Source organism: Bos taurus, chromosome 2, assembly GCF_002263795.3.
Source record: "Bos taurus isolate L1 Dominette 01449 registration number 42190680 breed Hereford chromosome 2, ARS-UCD2.0, whole genome shotgun sequence".
Classification (NCBI taxonomy): Eukaryota; Metazoa; Chordata; class Mammalia; order Artiodactyla; family Bovidae; genus Bos; species Bos taurus.
This window is the reverse complement of record NC_037329.1, coordinates 56731755-56745249: the sequence shown is the minus strand read 5'-3', so window position 1 is coordinate 56745249 and position 13495 is coordinate 56731755. Positions and strand designations below refer to the sequence as shown.

The following is a 13495-nucleotide window of genomic DNA, read 5'->3' as shown; positions in this document are numbered from 1 at the left end:
TATATTTATTCATTTTTTCTGGTAAACCCTGAATATTTAATTTTTCTCTTAAAAAAACTCAGTTATGTCTAAGTCAACTAATATTTACTACATATATACAAAGGGTAATCTTAACTTGAGATCAATGAGGTGATTCAATTGAAGTGGAAAAAGGCATGAGAGAAATTTTGTGAGCTATGTAAGCAAAGACATTTAGGTTGGAATGGTCCCATGGCTGTGTGGCAAGGTTGTTATATGCATCTGCGTCTGCAGTGATAGAGGCAGGGTGGCTACTAGAGGGTGAAATGTGCTGTGGGTGTTTCTGGGAAATAGTCCTGTGGCGGCTGGTCTATGCTTTAAAAATAACTTCAAGTCAATATAAATAAAAGTCTGATCCTAGGGAGAAATTTAAGAAGAAGGAAAACATAATTAACTTGCTATTGAGTTCACAGAATTAATAATTTCTACATCTCACAGCAAAATTTGTTTAACAATACATTGCTTTCAAAATAATACCTATTCATTTTTTAAAAAATTGGCTTTAACATTGCTCAATATATCTACTTTAATTAATGTCAACAGTCTCTCCAAATAAACCTTAAAAAAAGCATTAGGTTTTCATTTTTTTTCCTAGGCTTTTCTTTGGGGTTTTCTTTTTCTTCACACATAGTAATAAGTGAAAATAGCCATTAAGAGACAAAAGTGAAGGCTTTCAAAGAACAAATCTATTTCTTAAATTGAAAGATAAGGTAATAAAATTTCTATGTATAAAAAACTGTCAACCTCATAGATCTGAATGCTTTATAGATTTTCCAGAAAAGTATAACTTCTGTACAATTAAAAGCTTTCCTTCTACAAATAATAATAATAATAATGTAGCACCAATAAAACCACCATCTTACCTCTTTAAGCAATTTCTGTTTCCTGTAAAGGCTTTTAAGTGAAATAATACATACTGGCTTTTCAATAAAGATATATGACCACTACCAATTGAAATCTGAAGCTAAAATCTGTGCTTCCAAAAATTTCCTCTTATGAGGAAACTCAACCACTAGAAAGATGTCTGGAAGGCTTAATATTGTCTTAGATGGAGAATTTTTATATGAGCACAGACACTTTATACTAAATTTATTTTTATTTATTTATATTTTAGTACCAAATGAATTATAAATACTTCAGTGTAACTAGGAAATTTTCCATATTCTACAAATTTCACCTCTAGGAAAAATGAGTATAAAATCTGAATAATCTATCCTTCATAGTTCCTTAACAATAGGCTTTAATAAATAGTGAAAGATCTTCTTGAATAGTTACATTTTCTTTGTCATAAAAATATTTTCCCTTAGATCCCCCTTCCCCTTGAAATTACCATGTTTTTCGTTCATTTAATACACTGTCAAGGATTCAGAAAGGAAACTACATTTTTTTTCTATTCTCTTTCCTTTCACTTTCCCATTTATAGTCTGTTTTCAACCAAATAGCACTTGCAAAACATCTCTCATAATGACCATCTACTTGCAAAATTCAGTAAATCACATAGAATTCTTATCCTCTTTGAAGTGTCTGGAGTTGATATTCTTGGACACCCTCCGTTCCTTTGACTTGGAGGTACCTACTCTTTGACAAGCTCTCTCCATATTCTATTTCTTCTCATTTACATTTGTTGATTCTTCCATAACACAGAATAAAACACTGTTGTCTCCTAGAATTCCATCCTTAATCTTCCAGTCTTCTTTCTATAAACCCACTCTTACATCATGCATAAAATATACCTCACAATCCGGCCCACAAACCTCTCATTAGTATTCTCCCCCTACCCATTATACCATATTGCTGTGTTCTAATCTCAACAACCTTCACTTTTTATTTGCAGACCTACTCTCTGACTGTGCTATTCCTCTTTCAAGAAAGGTTTTCAGCCATTTCCCCCCATAAAATTACTAAACATTTTTTCAAAATACTGTTAAAATATCACTTCATCTGTTAAGCCATTCTCTCTCCCACTAGTCATCATTAACTGATCTCTGTTCAGCTGTTTTTCCACAAACCTTCAGTCATATGTCTTTTATAACAATTGTCAAATGGTATTTTAACTTTTGAAAATCCACTCATCTACCCAAAATGAATTTCATGTTCTTCAAAAATAAAAACCTTATTGGAGTTAATCAGCACAAAGAAAGCAGTACAGAATAAGAGTTTTAACCAGGGCATGGACTTTAGAACCAATGAGGTGTTTACTAATCCAGTTTTAGCTGTTATTAATTCTTCTAATTTTACACAGGGTCTCACTCATCATAGGTTATCAATACATATTTGTTGAATGGATTAATGAATGAATAACAGAATATCATCTCTTCTATGCTTCTTTTCATGCCTTAAGTAGTTTGAGGAATTCAGTAAGCATTACTTGTACCATCAAAATAAATTTTAAGGTGTAGAAAATCACAACACAGACAAAATTTCAATTAAGTCCAAAGCAGATAAAAATGAAGATACACAAATATGTAACCTCTCCAATTAACATATATTTCCTGGCTGAGTTTATCAGAAGCTGATTATATCTTAAAAGGTCCAGTGTCTCTGATGATACATAGGAAGAGTGAAAAGTGAAGGAGAACGTTAAAATGGGCTATTATGCCCACCAGAGATATTTACTCTGGTGTTGATACAAGGCATTCGCTAGATAGGTAATTTCCTGAGACCTATTGATGGAGCAGGGGTGCTGAAAGGTCATGTACACTTTGCCTGAGAATTGTGAGAAAGGGACAAGACATACAAAGACTGGGCCCCAGAGCAGGTATTGCCTGGGTCCTTAAAATGAAGTATTATAAGTACATAGACCAATGTTTGGCCAAGGATCTCCCTGGATTTACTAACTCTGAACTATCCATGGATCCACCATTTTTCACCTGAAATATTGCCCCCCACCACCAACCTTTTGGTGTGGGATCCCTGCAGCTGAACTCCAGGGCTTTCTTCCACATGCCACTAAGTCACTTTTAACAGCAAACTCCTCAGCTCTGCCTCAGATCACTTTGGCTACACATTCTTTTCAGCATCCTATGGAATCCTCTAACTTTGGCATAAATCAGGTTCCAATGGCACTAGGGTAAAGAATCCGTCTGTCGATGCAGGAGACAAAGGGGATACAGGTTCGATTCCTGGGTCAGGAGGATCCCCTGGAGTAGGAAATGGCACCCCACTGCAATATTCTTGCCTGGAAAATCTTGAGGACAGAGGAGACTGGCGGCCATAGTCCACAGGGTCGCAAAAGGCAGTCTACAGACCACAGAGTCAGACAGGACTGAGCGACTGAGCACAATTTATGTTTCTGCTTTATCTCCTCATCCCCTCCCCAATTCTACAGTTACCTTTCATTCTAGCTGTATTAATCCACTCATAGTTCCCTAGAGTGGCCACTAAGTCTCACGTCCTTGTCTCTGTTTATGTTAATTTTTATTTTCAGGATGTTTTTCCCAACCTCTCAACCACCTGAACTACGTGGACAACAGGAGGTTGCCCTCTCTGTAAAGCCTTCCGTGTATTCCTATCTCCCATTCTAAACAAATCGCGTGCCCTGTTAAAACTCCACTGCCCTCTTTTTTTTTTTTTTTCCTTCCTCTGTTCTCACCTACACTATCATAGGTTAATTAGTTTCTTATGAATTTCTAAACCACCAATTAGTGGGCTGTTTGATGTTCAAGATAAATTTCATTCACTTTCATTTGTCTAAGATTTAGCACACTTTCAGGGTCTTATCAACATTTGCTGAATAACTGGAGGAACTTAGGTGGAGGCAGGACCGAGGTAATACTAAAAAGGTATCTCCTCTCTGTCTTCAGTTGCACAAGACACTAAACCTGAGTATGAATGAAAAAGTGAATCAGTTTTTTTCATGGAGGTTTATATAGACTAATATTTAAAGGGATATTTCTGATTGCATTTTATGTAGGAATGAATATTTGTTTAACACATTCAAATATCTTCCAGAAAAAGAAAAAAATATTTTCCTATATGATTATTTTAATCACTTCCCATTTTTTTCAATTATTGTGTAAAAAAGGACATTTACTTGAATAACAAAATGGATGACTATGAAAAAAATTATAGAGTTTTGAAAATGAAACATCTAAATTTTAATACCATGTGCCTTAAAACTACCACTAAGTACTCTGCTGCTGCTGCTGCTAAGTCACTTCAGTCGTGTCCGACTCTGTTCGACCCCATAGATGGCAGCCCACCAAGCTCCCCCATCCCTGGGATTCTCCAGGTAAGAACACTGGAGTGGGTTGCCATTTCCTTCTCCAATGCATGAAAGTGAAGTCAATCAGTTGTGTCCGACTCTTCATGACCCCATGGTCTGCAGCCTACCAGGCTCCTCCACCCATGGGATTTTCCAGGCAAGAGTACTAGAGTGGGTTGCCATTGCTTTCTCCTCTGAGACACTGCCATATGCTGTTATTGGGGGTTGCCAATCAGGACTTCTGTTTACACGGGATATTAAGGAGGATGTCAGATATGGTTCATCTCTAAAGCTCAATGCAAGATGCAAAAATAACTTGCACTGTAATAAGGTTCATAGTTACCCAAAATGCAGTCCCTGAAATTTCTCAGAGGAAATGAATGTATTTGTTAAGAACCAAAACAATGTACGTCATCTGTACTTGAAATAAAAAGTTACTAAATAAAAGCCACTTTTCAAAATATAGCATCTAGTATAGTAATAGAGTCTAGAAACACCTGCTCTGTCCTTGTCTAATAAAAAGCCACTATTCTAGCAAATATATTTTTATGAGACAGTTCCACAAGTATTTTCATTCCCTCCATTATTTTTCTAGACACTAGCTGACCACGGTGCATACATGAGCAAAGCAAAGGTTAAGTATGTATGACACAGATGAGCCCCAAGATTAAGTATACACTGTGAAATGCATGTGGATGTTCATGATTTAAACCAACGGACTGCGGCCTGAAATGATGTCACACAAAGCTTAGCGGTAAATGGAAGGTTAAACCTACTTGCATCTCGGCTCATTAAACGCAGTTAAAGTGCAAATCCCCTCATTCTGACAGTAGTGATCACAGGGGTTCTCTTTCTGGTCACAGCGCTGACTTTTAAACCCCACAGAGCATCTGCAGAATTTCAGTAAAATACAGCTAAATCAAGTGTCTGACTTTTTTTTCCAAATATATTTCAAATTTATTTCATACAGAGATATTAATAGTAACATATTAACACAGTTTTTCTTAGGTATGCTCACTTCTTTCTCATACACACTCATCACAGTCTACTCTTGACAGTGAGGGGAACAGAATGCAGACGTGAATCCTATGTGGGCATCATCCTTCTGGTTAAGCAGTGATAAATTCAAAATAGAAGTGACATAAGCTGAATAGGCTTATTTCAAGTTTTCCACTCTGGATAATCAAGTGTTTGAAAGAAAAAATGTTAAGTTCCAGATTTTCTCAGGAGTAGAGAATCTATAATACTTTCCAAAGATTTAGAAACCCAGATTCAATGTAATGTATTTCAAAAGAGACAAGGGCTTAATAGGTTTACATAATACAACACTCTAAATCTGACACAAATATCAAATAATACTATACTTTTGAAAAGACACCTTATGTACTTGGAAAAGAGTGGCCCTAAGTACCCAAGCATTTATAAATATGATTATGTCTGGGTTTCACATATCTAAATAAGATCAATTAAAGTAGAAGCATTTTTACAGGCATTTCCAAGTTCAAAGATCTCTGAATCTTTGAAATAGGTATGATGCTAAGGAGTGAATGATCTCTTCTTTATGAAATCAATAGCAAATTAATGAAGGGGAAAGTTCTGTAGTACATAAACCAATGAGGAACAATACTTGATCAAAGATGTTCATGAAACATTCATTTAAAATGTTACCCCAAGAACGGAGAACAATAGAGCAGAGATTCCATGCACATCTAAAGTCATATCATAAAATGCCCACAGCATTATAAAATACTCACAAACACACAGGTACATTTGTCTCTGGGTCCAGCTGGCACGTGCCACCATTGTAACAGTAACCATCACATAGCTGGCAGCTAGAGGCAATCTTTCCATTAGTGCAGCTGCAGCAACAGAGAAAAAAAAAAAACCCTCATTGTTATTGGCATTATTATTGTTGAAAGCTCACACAAATTCTCTATAGATGAGGATATTCATCATAGAAGAGTAATGAAGCAGCTGGCTAAAAGGTTTACAGAAAGACTTGCTGGAGGCAAAGATTTTTTTTTTTAATAGAATGATGACATAAAATTTTTCTTTTGGTAATTTTCAAATTTTCAACCCATTTTTTTTAACTATAAAACATATTATAGTTAGATACAGGTGTGAAAAATATACTCTAGGATCTGTCATTTACACTTTAGGGAGATATCAGTATCTTATTTCCTTTTCATGCTACTTGAATTTGGTGACTTTTTTTGTTATTTATAAACCACATTATCAAATACTCTGGAAGCAAATGCTTCAGCTATCCCTTCTAAACTGAAAAGTTTGGTCCAAAGAACTATTATGAGTTTCAGACTCCACATTGTGCCTGAATGTATAGAACTATCCTGTAGTCACTTTTACCGCTGTTTATCCCTGAATATGTACTGTAATTAATGTCAAACTCTATTTATGCTAAAGGAAAAAAGGTAAAAATTCATTGCAAAAATAAACAGTAACGTTATAGGAACAATATGCAATATGGCAACAAAGTAATGAGGTAGGCTTTCTTGGAAACATTTTGGAAATGATTCTAATTTATAGTACATTGCCTGTCTGAGATAAGAATAAAAAACTGTGCCTACTGCTACATGGAAAAGAAAAAGTATAACAATAGAAAAAGTACAGAAATTTCTCACTTGTCATGTTGCATTTTTAAATAAATACTATTAGATTGGACATTGAAAATTGTTGGGGGAACAGAGTAAAGTGCATTGACATTCCAAATTATTGAGGAAACCTCTTCCATGAGAAGTGTGGAAGTAACAGCCTTGGCTAACAGATCATGTCAATACTCTGGTTATGAGACGATGTTAGCACTAATTGCTATGAAGTAATCAATGGTATCACAATAAATCTGGACATAACCTCAATAAAGAAATCAGGCTGAAATATCATTGACTGATCACTTTGCTTCTCTCCATGACAGACACCTACTGCAGCACATCTATCAAAGGGTAATGCCCAGTGATGGGTTGAGTGCTTAGCTGCTCAGTAACATTCTACTCTTTGCGACTCCGTGGACTGTAGCACGCCAGTCTCCTCTGTTCATGGGGATTCTCTAGGCAAGAATACTGGAGAGGGTTGCCATGCCTTCTTCCAGGGATTTTCCCAACCCAGGGATCGAACCCAGGTCTCCTGCATTGCAGACAGATTCTTTATTGTCTGAGCCACAAGACAAGCCCAAGAACACTGGACTGGGTAGCCTATCCCTTCTCCAGGAGACCTTTCTGACCCAAGGAATCGAACAGGGGTCTCTTGCATTGCAGGCCAATTCTTTACCAGCTGAGCTACCAGGGAAGCCCAATGATGGGTTAGATATTTGCAATAATTGATTGACTATCTTACAGTTTATTTATTATTTGTATATTTATTTGACCTAGTGTAGGTGGTAGGGTTGCTGGAAATGTACTGAACTGCTTATACTTTCCCAGGAATTTGATTTAAATATTTTTTAAAAAGAACATGGATTTAAATATCACAGTTCTTTTCAAGATGAACAGAAGCAGTAAGTCAATTATGTTCTAGATGGGAAGTGGAGATATGTGAAAGTGGAAACAAATGTGGGGAAGAAGGCGATGGTTAAAGTTTCAAAGATTTAACAAAGAGTATCACATTCTTTATGATTTATACAGGCATTTGAATATGGAAGCAAAGTGAGGCAAGTACATATTTAATGGCATTGGTGTCTGATATGTTAAATGGAGCTGGGAGACTTTTCCTTGCTCTCCATGCCCAGCCTCCTTGAAAATCAAAGAACAGAAAGTTATAGTTTCATGTTCAATCAAAGGGACAACATCAAAGAGAAAAATTAGCTCACTATACATTAAAGAATTTTCCACAAAAAGATAACTATATACCAAACATCATAATTTAAAAGAGAAAATATTCTGTTTATTGATTGCATTTAAACTTCTGCTTCCAAGAATTGTAAAAGATGTTTCCCTGTTCTCCTTCTGAAGGTTTTCTTTGAATCCTAAACTTAAGACAGAATTTTGTAGATAATTCAAATGTGAAATATAAGTTATCCAAATCATTGTAGGACATCAAATAGTACAGCTTATGTTTTAATGTAGTTTTCATTATAATTTAATTTCCTAGAATGTTACACGCATGCACCCGTGCACGCACAATTTGTAATTAGCAGTTGTCCATTAATCAGAAAGAATTCTCATAACAATTTGACATCAGAGTGGTATAATTTAGGTTATTCAAAATTATGATCAAGCATTTCTTCATCAGTATTTACTAAGGAAGAGAGAAAAAATACACAATTAGTTCTAAAGATTATACTCATTATATTTGACAGAGTATCTATTTTCTACTGTAGTTGACAGCTTGTAGGCTTCGCATTAGGAACACATCAGTATTTGGAATCACAAATACACATGCAGCTTGAATTTTTCTTATTTAAATAAAAAGTTTAACTCCATTGTGATTTTTAGTATCAGTTCTTTACCCATGAAATAGAAATCCCAACATTGCTATAAGCTTTATTTAATGCTAGCATGAAAAGTATCATAGAAATAAAAACAAACTTATCTAATGTTTCAAGATACACAAGGAGTCGTATTTGCATTGTCATGTTCATATGTTGTTATAGCCTATCTGGTAAATCAAATAATATACTCCTATTTTTAAACTTTCACTATCTACTCACTGCTGCTGCTGCTGCTGCTAAGTCTCTGTGCGACCCCATAGACGGCAGCCTACTAGGCTCCTCTATCCCTGGGATTCTCTAGGTAAGAATACTGGAGTGGGTTGCCATTTCCTTCTCCAACTCACTGCTAGCAACTGTTATTTATCCATTCTTACAAATAGTTTTCCAAAAAGATATTTAAGTCAGGAACTGTAATGTGGAACCTCAAAAGTATATTCAGGTTATGCGTTCCAGTGTTTCTAACTTGGTTAAGCCAATATTGTCTGTACAGTAGGCAATAGTGAGGGTCCTAAGAATCCAACCCTTCCTTCCTCACATGGAACTGACCTATGTGATAGAAACAGTATGTGTTTATGCGTGTGCTTCTCCAAGATAAACTGGGTTGGAAACTATGCCTCTCAGCCTTTCTTACACGATAGTCTACAATTTCCTGGGTGAATGAAATGGGGTTGTAAAGAAGATTCTACAGGGCATTCCTGACATGGTACACTAGACATAAAGAAAGATGTATGCTCACTAACTGAAATCAAGTTCTGCCATGCTCAAGTTTCATCACAAAGAACTGATGAATTTAATGAGCAAACATGATTTTGATAGTTTAAATAAAGATGTATTTTACTTTTATGTACTTATCAAAGGCATGTATTATAATTAGTCATATTTTTCAATGACTTTAGTTGAAAAATAATGTACTTTCCAATGACCCAATTTGAAGGCTTGAGTAAATGTCATTTATAATGATAACAAAGCATACATTGATTAATTCTAAAATGAGAGTAAATAAAAAAGAAAAAAATGATGATGTCTGTAATAAAATTTTATTGGACCTTGTTTGTCAGAGTAACATAACTCAGGGCTGGCACCCTCGCAGAGGCTGTCTTGGTGGAAGCTGTGGCATGAACATTTGAAGGTGTGTTTTTCTATCACATATTCTCATTTATTATAGTCCTAGGGCAAATGATTGCAGAAGGAAATGGCAACCCACTCCAGTATTCTTGCCTGGAGAATCCCATGTATAGAGGAGCCTGGTGGGCTACAGTCCATGGGGTCAAAAAGAGGCGGACATGACTGAGTGACTAACACACACACAGAGGGCAAATGACAGAGCCCAATCATTTATACGCCCTTCTTTTAAAAGGTTGTGAAAAGAAGTTCAGAGTGAGAATTGATCTCTAACCTCTGTGGCATAAATCTGTTTCATGACAGAAACTGAATGCCACTCTTTAGCTGCAAAGTTCTGTCTTCCATTCACTTAATCTCAAAGCCAAAGAGCAAAGGCAGTGTTACAAAAATGTAATTGGATGTCTTAATTGTAGTGGCTTCCTAGGAAGCATCATTTCTTCTACTTATTTTAAACCATAATTTTCAAAGTCAGATAAAAAAATTAAATTTTGTTTCCATTCGACAGGTCTTTTGTTCCTTTCCCAGAGGATCACTTTGTAAAATCAGAAAGGCAAATACTCATTGCTGATAATAATGATGAGACAAAAGTCCAAGCTATTCTAATTTAGAAGTATTACATAAGCTTTTTGAAGGTATGTTGCATTTCACTTGTGCTTGCTTGCTATTAGGAATATTCTATACAGGGAATGATCTGACCATATTATTTCATGATAAGTGTTCATGTTTCCCAGAAGTACGTTAACACTTTTTGAATAAATTTTGGTTTAATCAAAATGAATTGAACTCACTTTGTAGGAAGAAAAAAAAAAAAAGAAAGAGATAATGGAACACTTGCCATATTGAATTTCTGATTCATGTTTATGTTTGATGGAGAACAGCAAAATTCTGTACAGCAATTATCCTCCAATTAAAAAATTAATTAAAAAACAATAATTTATAATGTTCTCATTTTTTGCCAGAATGTTATGTTCTTTTGGGTTCAAATGCTTTTTTAAATTAAGTTAGCTCTCTACTTACTTGCAAGATATATCTTCACTGTCTTTATTTATAATGCAATGTCCCCCATGGCACCTTATACATTTGTCAATTTCACACTTTGATCCTTCATAGCGTATTGGACAGACACATTCCACACTTCCATCATCTCCAATGGTACAGGATTCAGAATTCACACAGTAGTGATGACACACATCTAGAAAGAATGAACAGTATAGAAATAAAATTGTGTTACAAAGTATTTTTCTTTATTTTTTTTCCCCACACTGTGGAATTTCTACAATCAGGGGTTGAACCCACATTCCTTGCACGGGAAGCGTAGAGTCTGGACCACCATGGAAATCCTACAAGATATTTTTTCCTGAGTCACAATAAATGTTACCATTTTACTTAATATTTTAAAATGGTCATTGGATAAGTAGATTAATTTACAAGAGCAACTTGTAATTGCATGTAACCAGATTTCTTTAAGAATACCATTGATTCCTCTTTTTGCCTGAGTTTGCCATCATTTCATCTTGCTAAGAGTTATATTGATATACTATATCAATATAAATTGTATTGATATATTATATTGACATAATAGATGTAATATTAGTTATATTGATATAATACTAATTGACAAACTCTATTAGTCCTGAATTTTAAAATTTAAGTTCTCAAGTTTCCTCAGCTTTCCTTCTAAGAAGCAATATTTCTGTTATTCTGGAATGAACATAAATCCTCAAGATTTCTTTAGATGTCATCTATCTCTGTTCCTCCTTACATCTCTTTTCATCTGAAGAACAGAGTAAGTATGGGATTCTTAAGTCCTTCGATAGCCTTTGGTGGAGTGGAAATACGCCTCTCTCTACATGAGCCAGGAGACCCAGATTCAATACCAGGGTAAGGAAGATCCCCTGGAGGAGGATGACAACCCACTCCAGTACTCTTGCCTGGAGAATCCTATGGACAGAGGAGCCTGGTGGGCTACAGTCCATGGGGTCAGCAAAAGTCAGACACGACTTAGAGACTAAACCATCACCACCACCACATGAGCCAGAACAGCCAGTATTTCCAAACACCTGAGCAGGTAAGCAGATAGAAGTTGTGCCTCTCATGGAGCCCCAGTAGAAACGTGGACCGGAAGACTAACAGATCCACATGGGTAGAAAGTGATAACAGAAGTCTAGGCCATTTCCTTCTCCCAGGTGAGAACCTGGAGTCTCATCAGTCAGAGGGAAAACCTCCATGCAGTCTGAACCCTTTGCTTTGTAAAATGTTTCCTACTGAGCACTTCAGACAATTTTCTCAACTACAAAGGAAGACTTCTTCAAATATTTCCATATCTCTTGAACATCAGTAATAAAAAGACCATTTAATAAGAACAACATTGACTTTGCAATTAGACGTTTTGCCTCAGTCTTCTGAAAAACAAACAAGTCTATATGTATATTGACACATCATTATTTTTTAATTTACCACATTCACAATATTGAAATTTATAGTATTAATACAAGTAATCTTAAGCAGAAGAACTTACTGAATTGATCACAGACATAGTGTTTGAAGTTGCAATTTCCTTATAGTTATCTAATTGTGAAGCAATATTAAGTGTGATTAGATGATGTAAAAATCACAATTTATAAACTTTAATCTGCTATAAGATGATTGTTGTGGGTAAAAAAAGTTAAAAAATAATTTATAACTTTTATGCTTGTATATTTATCTAGCCTTTTATTAAATCAGACAGAAATTAAATTTATTGACAGGCTTGCTTCATATTTATGGAAATTTATTTCAAGCATTCTTATGCTTGCTGTTGCATTATGCCAAGTACCCTCATTGAGATTCAAAGCTTAAGTTTATTACTAAGGGTCTTGGCTATGTTTAAGAAAAGAAGCACTTTCAAAGGGTGAGAGACTTAAAGATCTAAAAATTAAGTCAATGTTAATGTCTGTCCATTATGATGTCTATTTGTAGTTGTTCTAGGCTTGGCAGGTAGATAATGCACACAACACAAATTCTGTTTGTTTTTTTTTTAATATTTGTGAAGAATGTATTAACAGTAGCCTATATAATCATCTAATACCATCTGCTATGCAGAAATCTCTAAAGAGCAATTTTCCTTAGTCAGTTTGCTAGATACAACTTATCGACAGAGAACTCTTTTAATATTGTCTCTAATTGCTTTAATTTCATCCATTGGTCCTGGTTCATTTTTTCTGATGGGATATAGAAAACAGCTGATGTATCTTTCCAAGATCTTCATATTATGAGGTTTTTTTCACAATGGATAATTCATCAGAATCATGTAGGTGACTGACTTGCAAATGCAGATTCCAGTTTCTTTTCCTTTCATCCACTACCCCCACTCCTGAATTCTAAATTCTAGATCAGATTTGAGGCCTGGGTGAAACCCATCAGATCAGATGACTAAACAGAATTTGGAAACTAGGGAATGTAAGAAATCTGAAAATAATTTTACTGAGTAGCAAGTTGTCTAAGTTGTAAATAGATTTGATTTGATTGAAATAGCTTATTTCTTGACTAACTTTGGGAGCCCTAATTAAAATGTAATTTTAACCTAAAATTTTGAACCACGTTGTTTTTAAAATCACTTCATTGAGAAGACCTAAGAAGCTAGGAAAAGTTGAGTTAACATCCTGAGGGTTGATGATTGCCTTATACCATACTGTAGCAAGTAACAGTCTGCTTACACTTATCTTGCATGT

The 13495-nt window shown here is 35.2% G+C and overlaps 1 protein-coding gene across 1 annotated transcript in view; it reads right to left on the bottom strand.

The window, feature by feature from the left end:
- Positions 1–13495, bottom strand: part of LRP1B (LDL receptor related protein 1B) — a 315853-nt gene that overhangs the window by 43090 nt on the left and 259268 nt on the right. Inside the window, exons 38-40 of the mRNA XM_059878468.1 lie at positions 10803–10977; positions 5977–6081; positions 4999–5112 (exon numbers count right to left, since the gene is read on the bottom strand). Of these exons, the coding sequence (XP_059734451.1) occupies positions 4999–5112; positions 5977–6081; positions 10803–10977 (394 nt within the window). The remainder of the gene's footprint in view (positions 1–4998; positions 5113–5976; positions 6082–10802; positions 10978–13495) is intronic.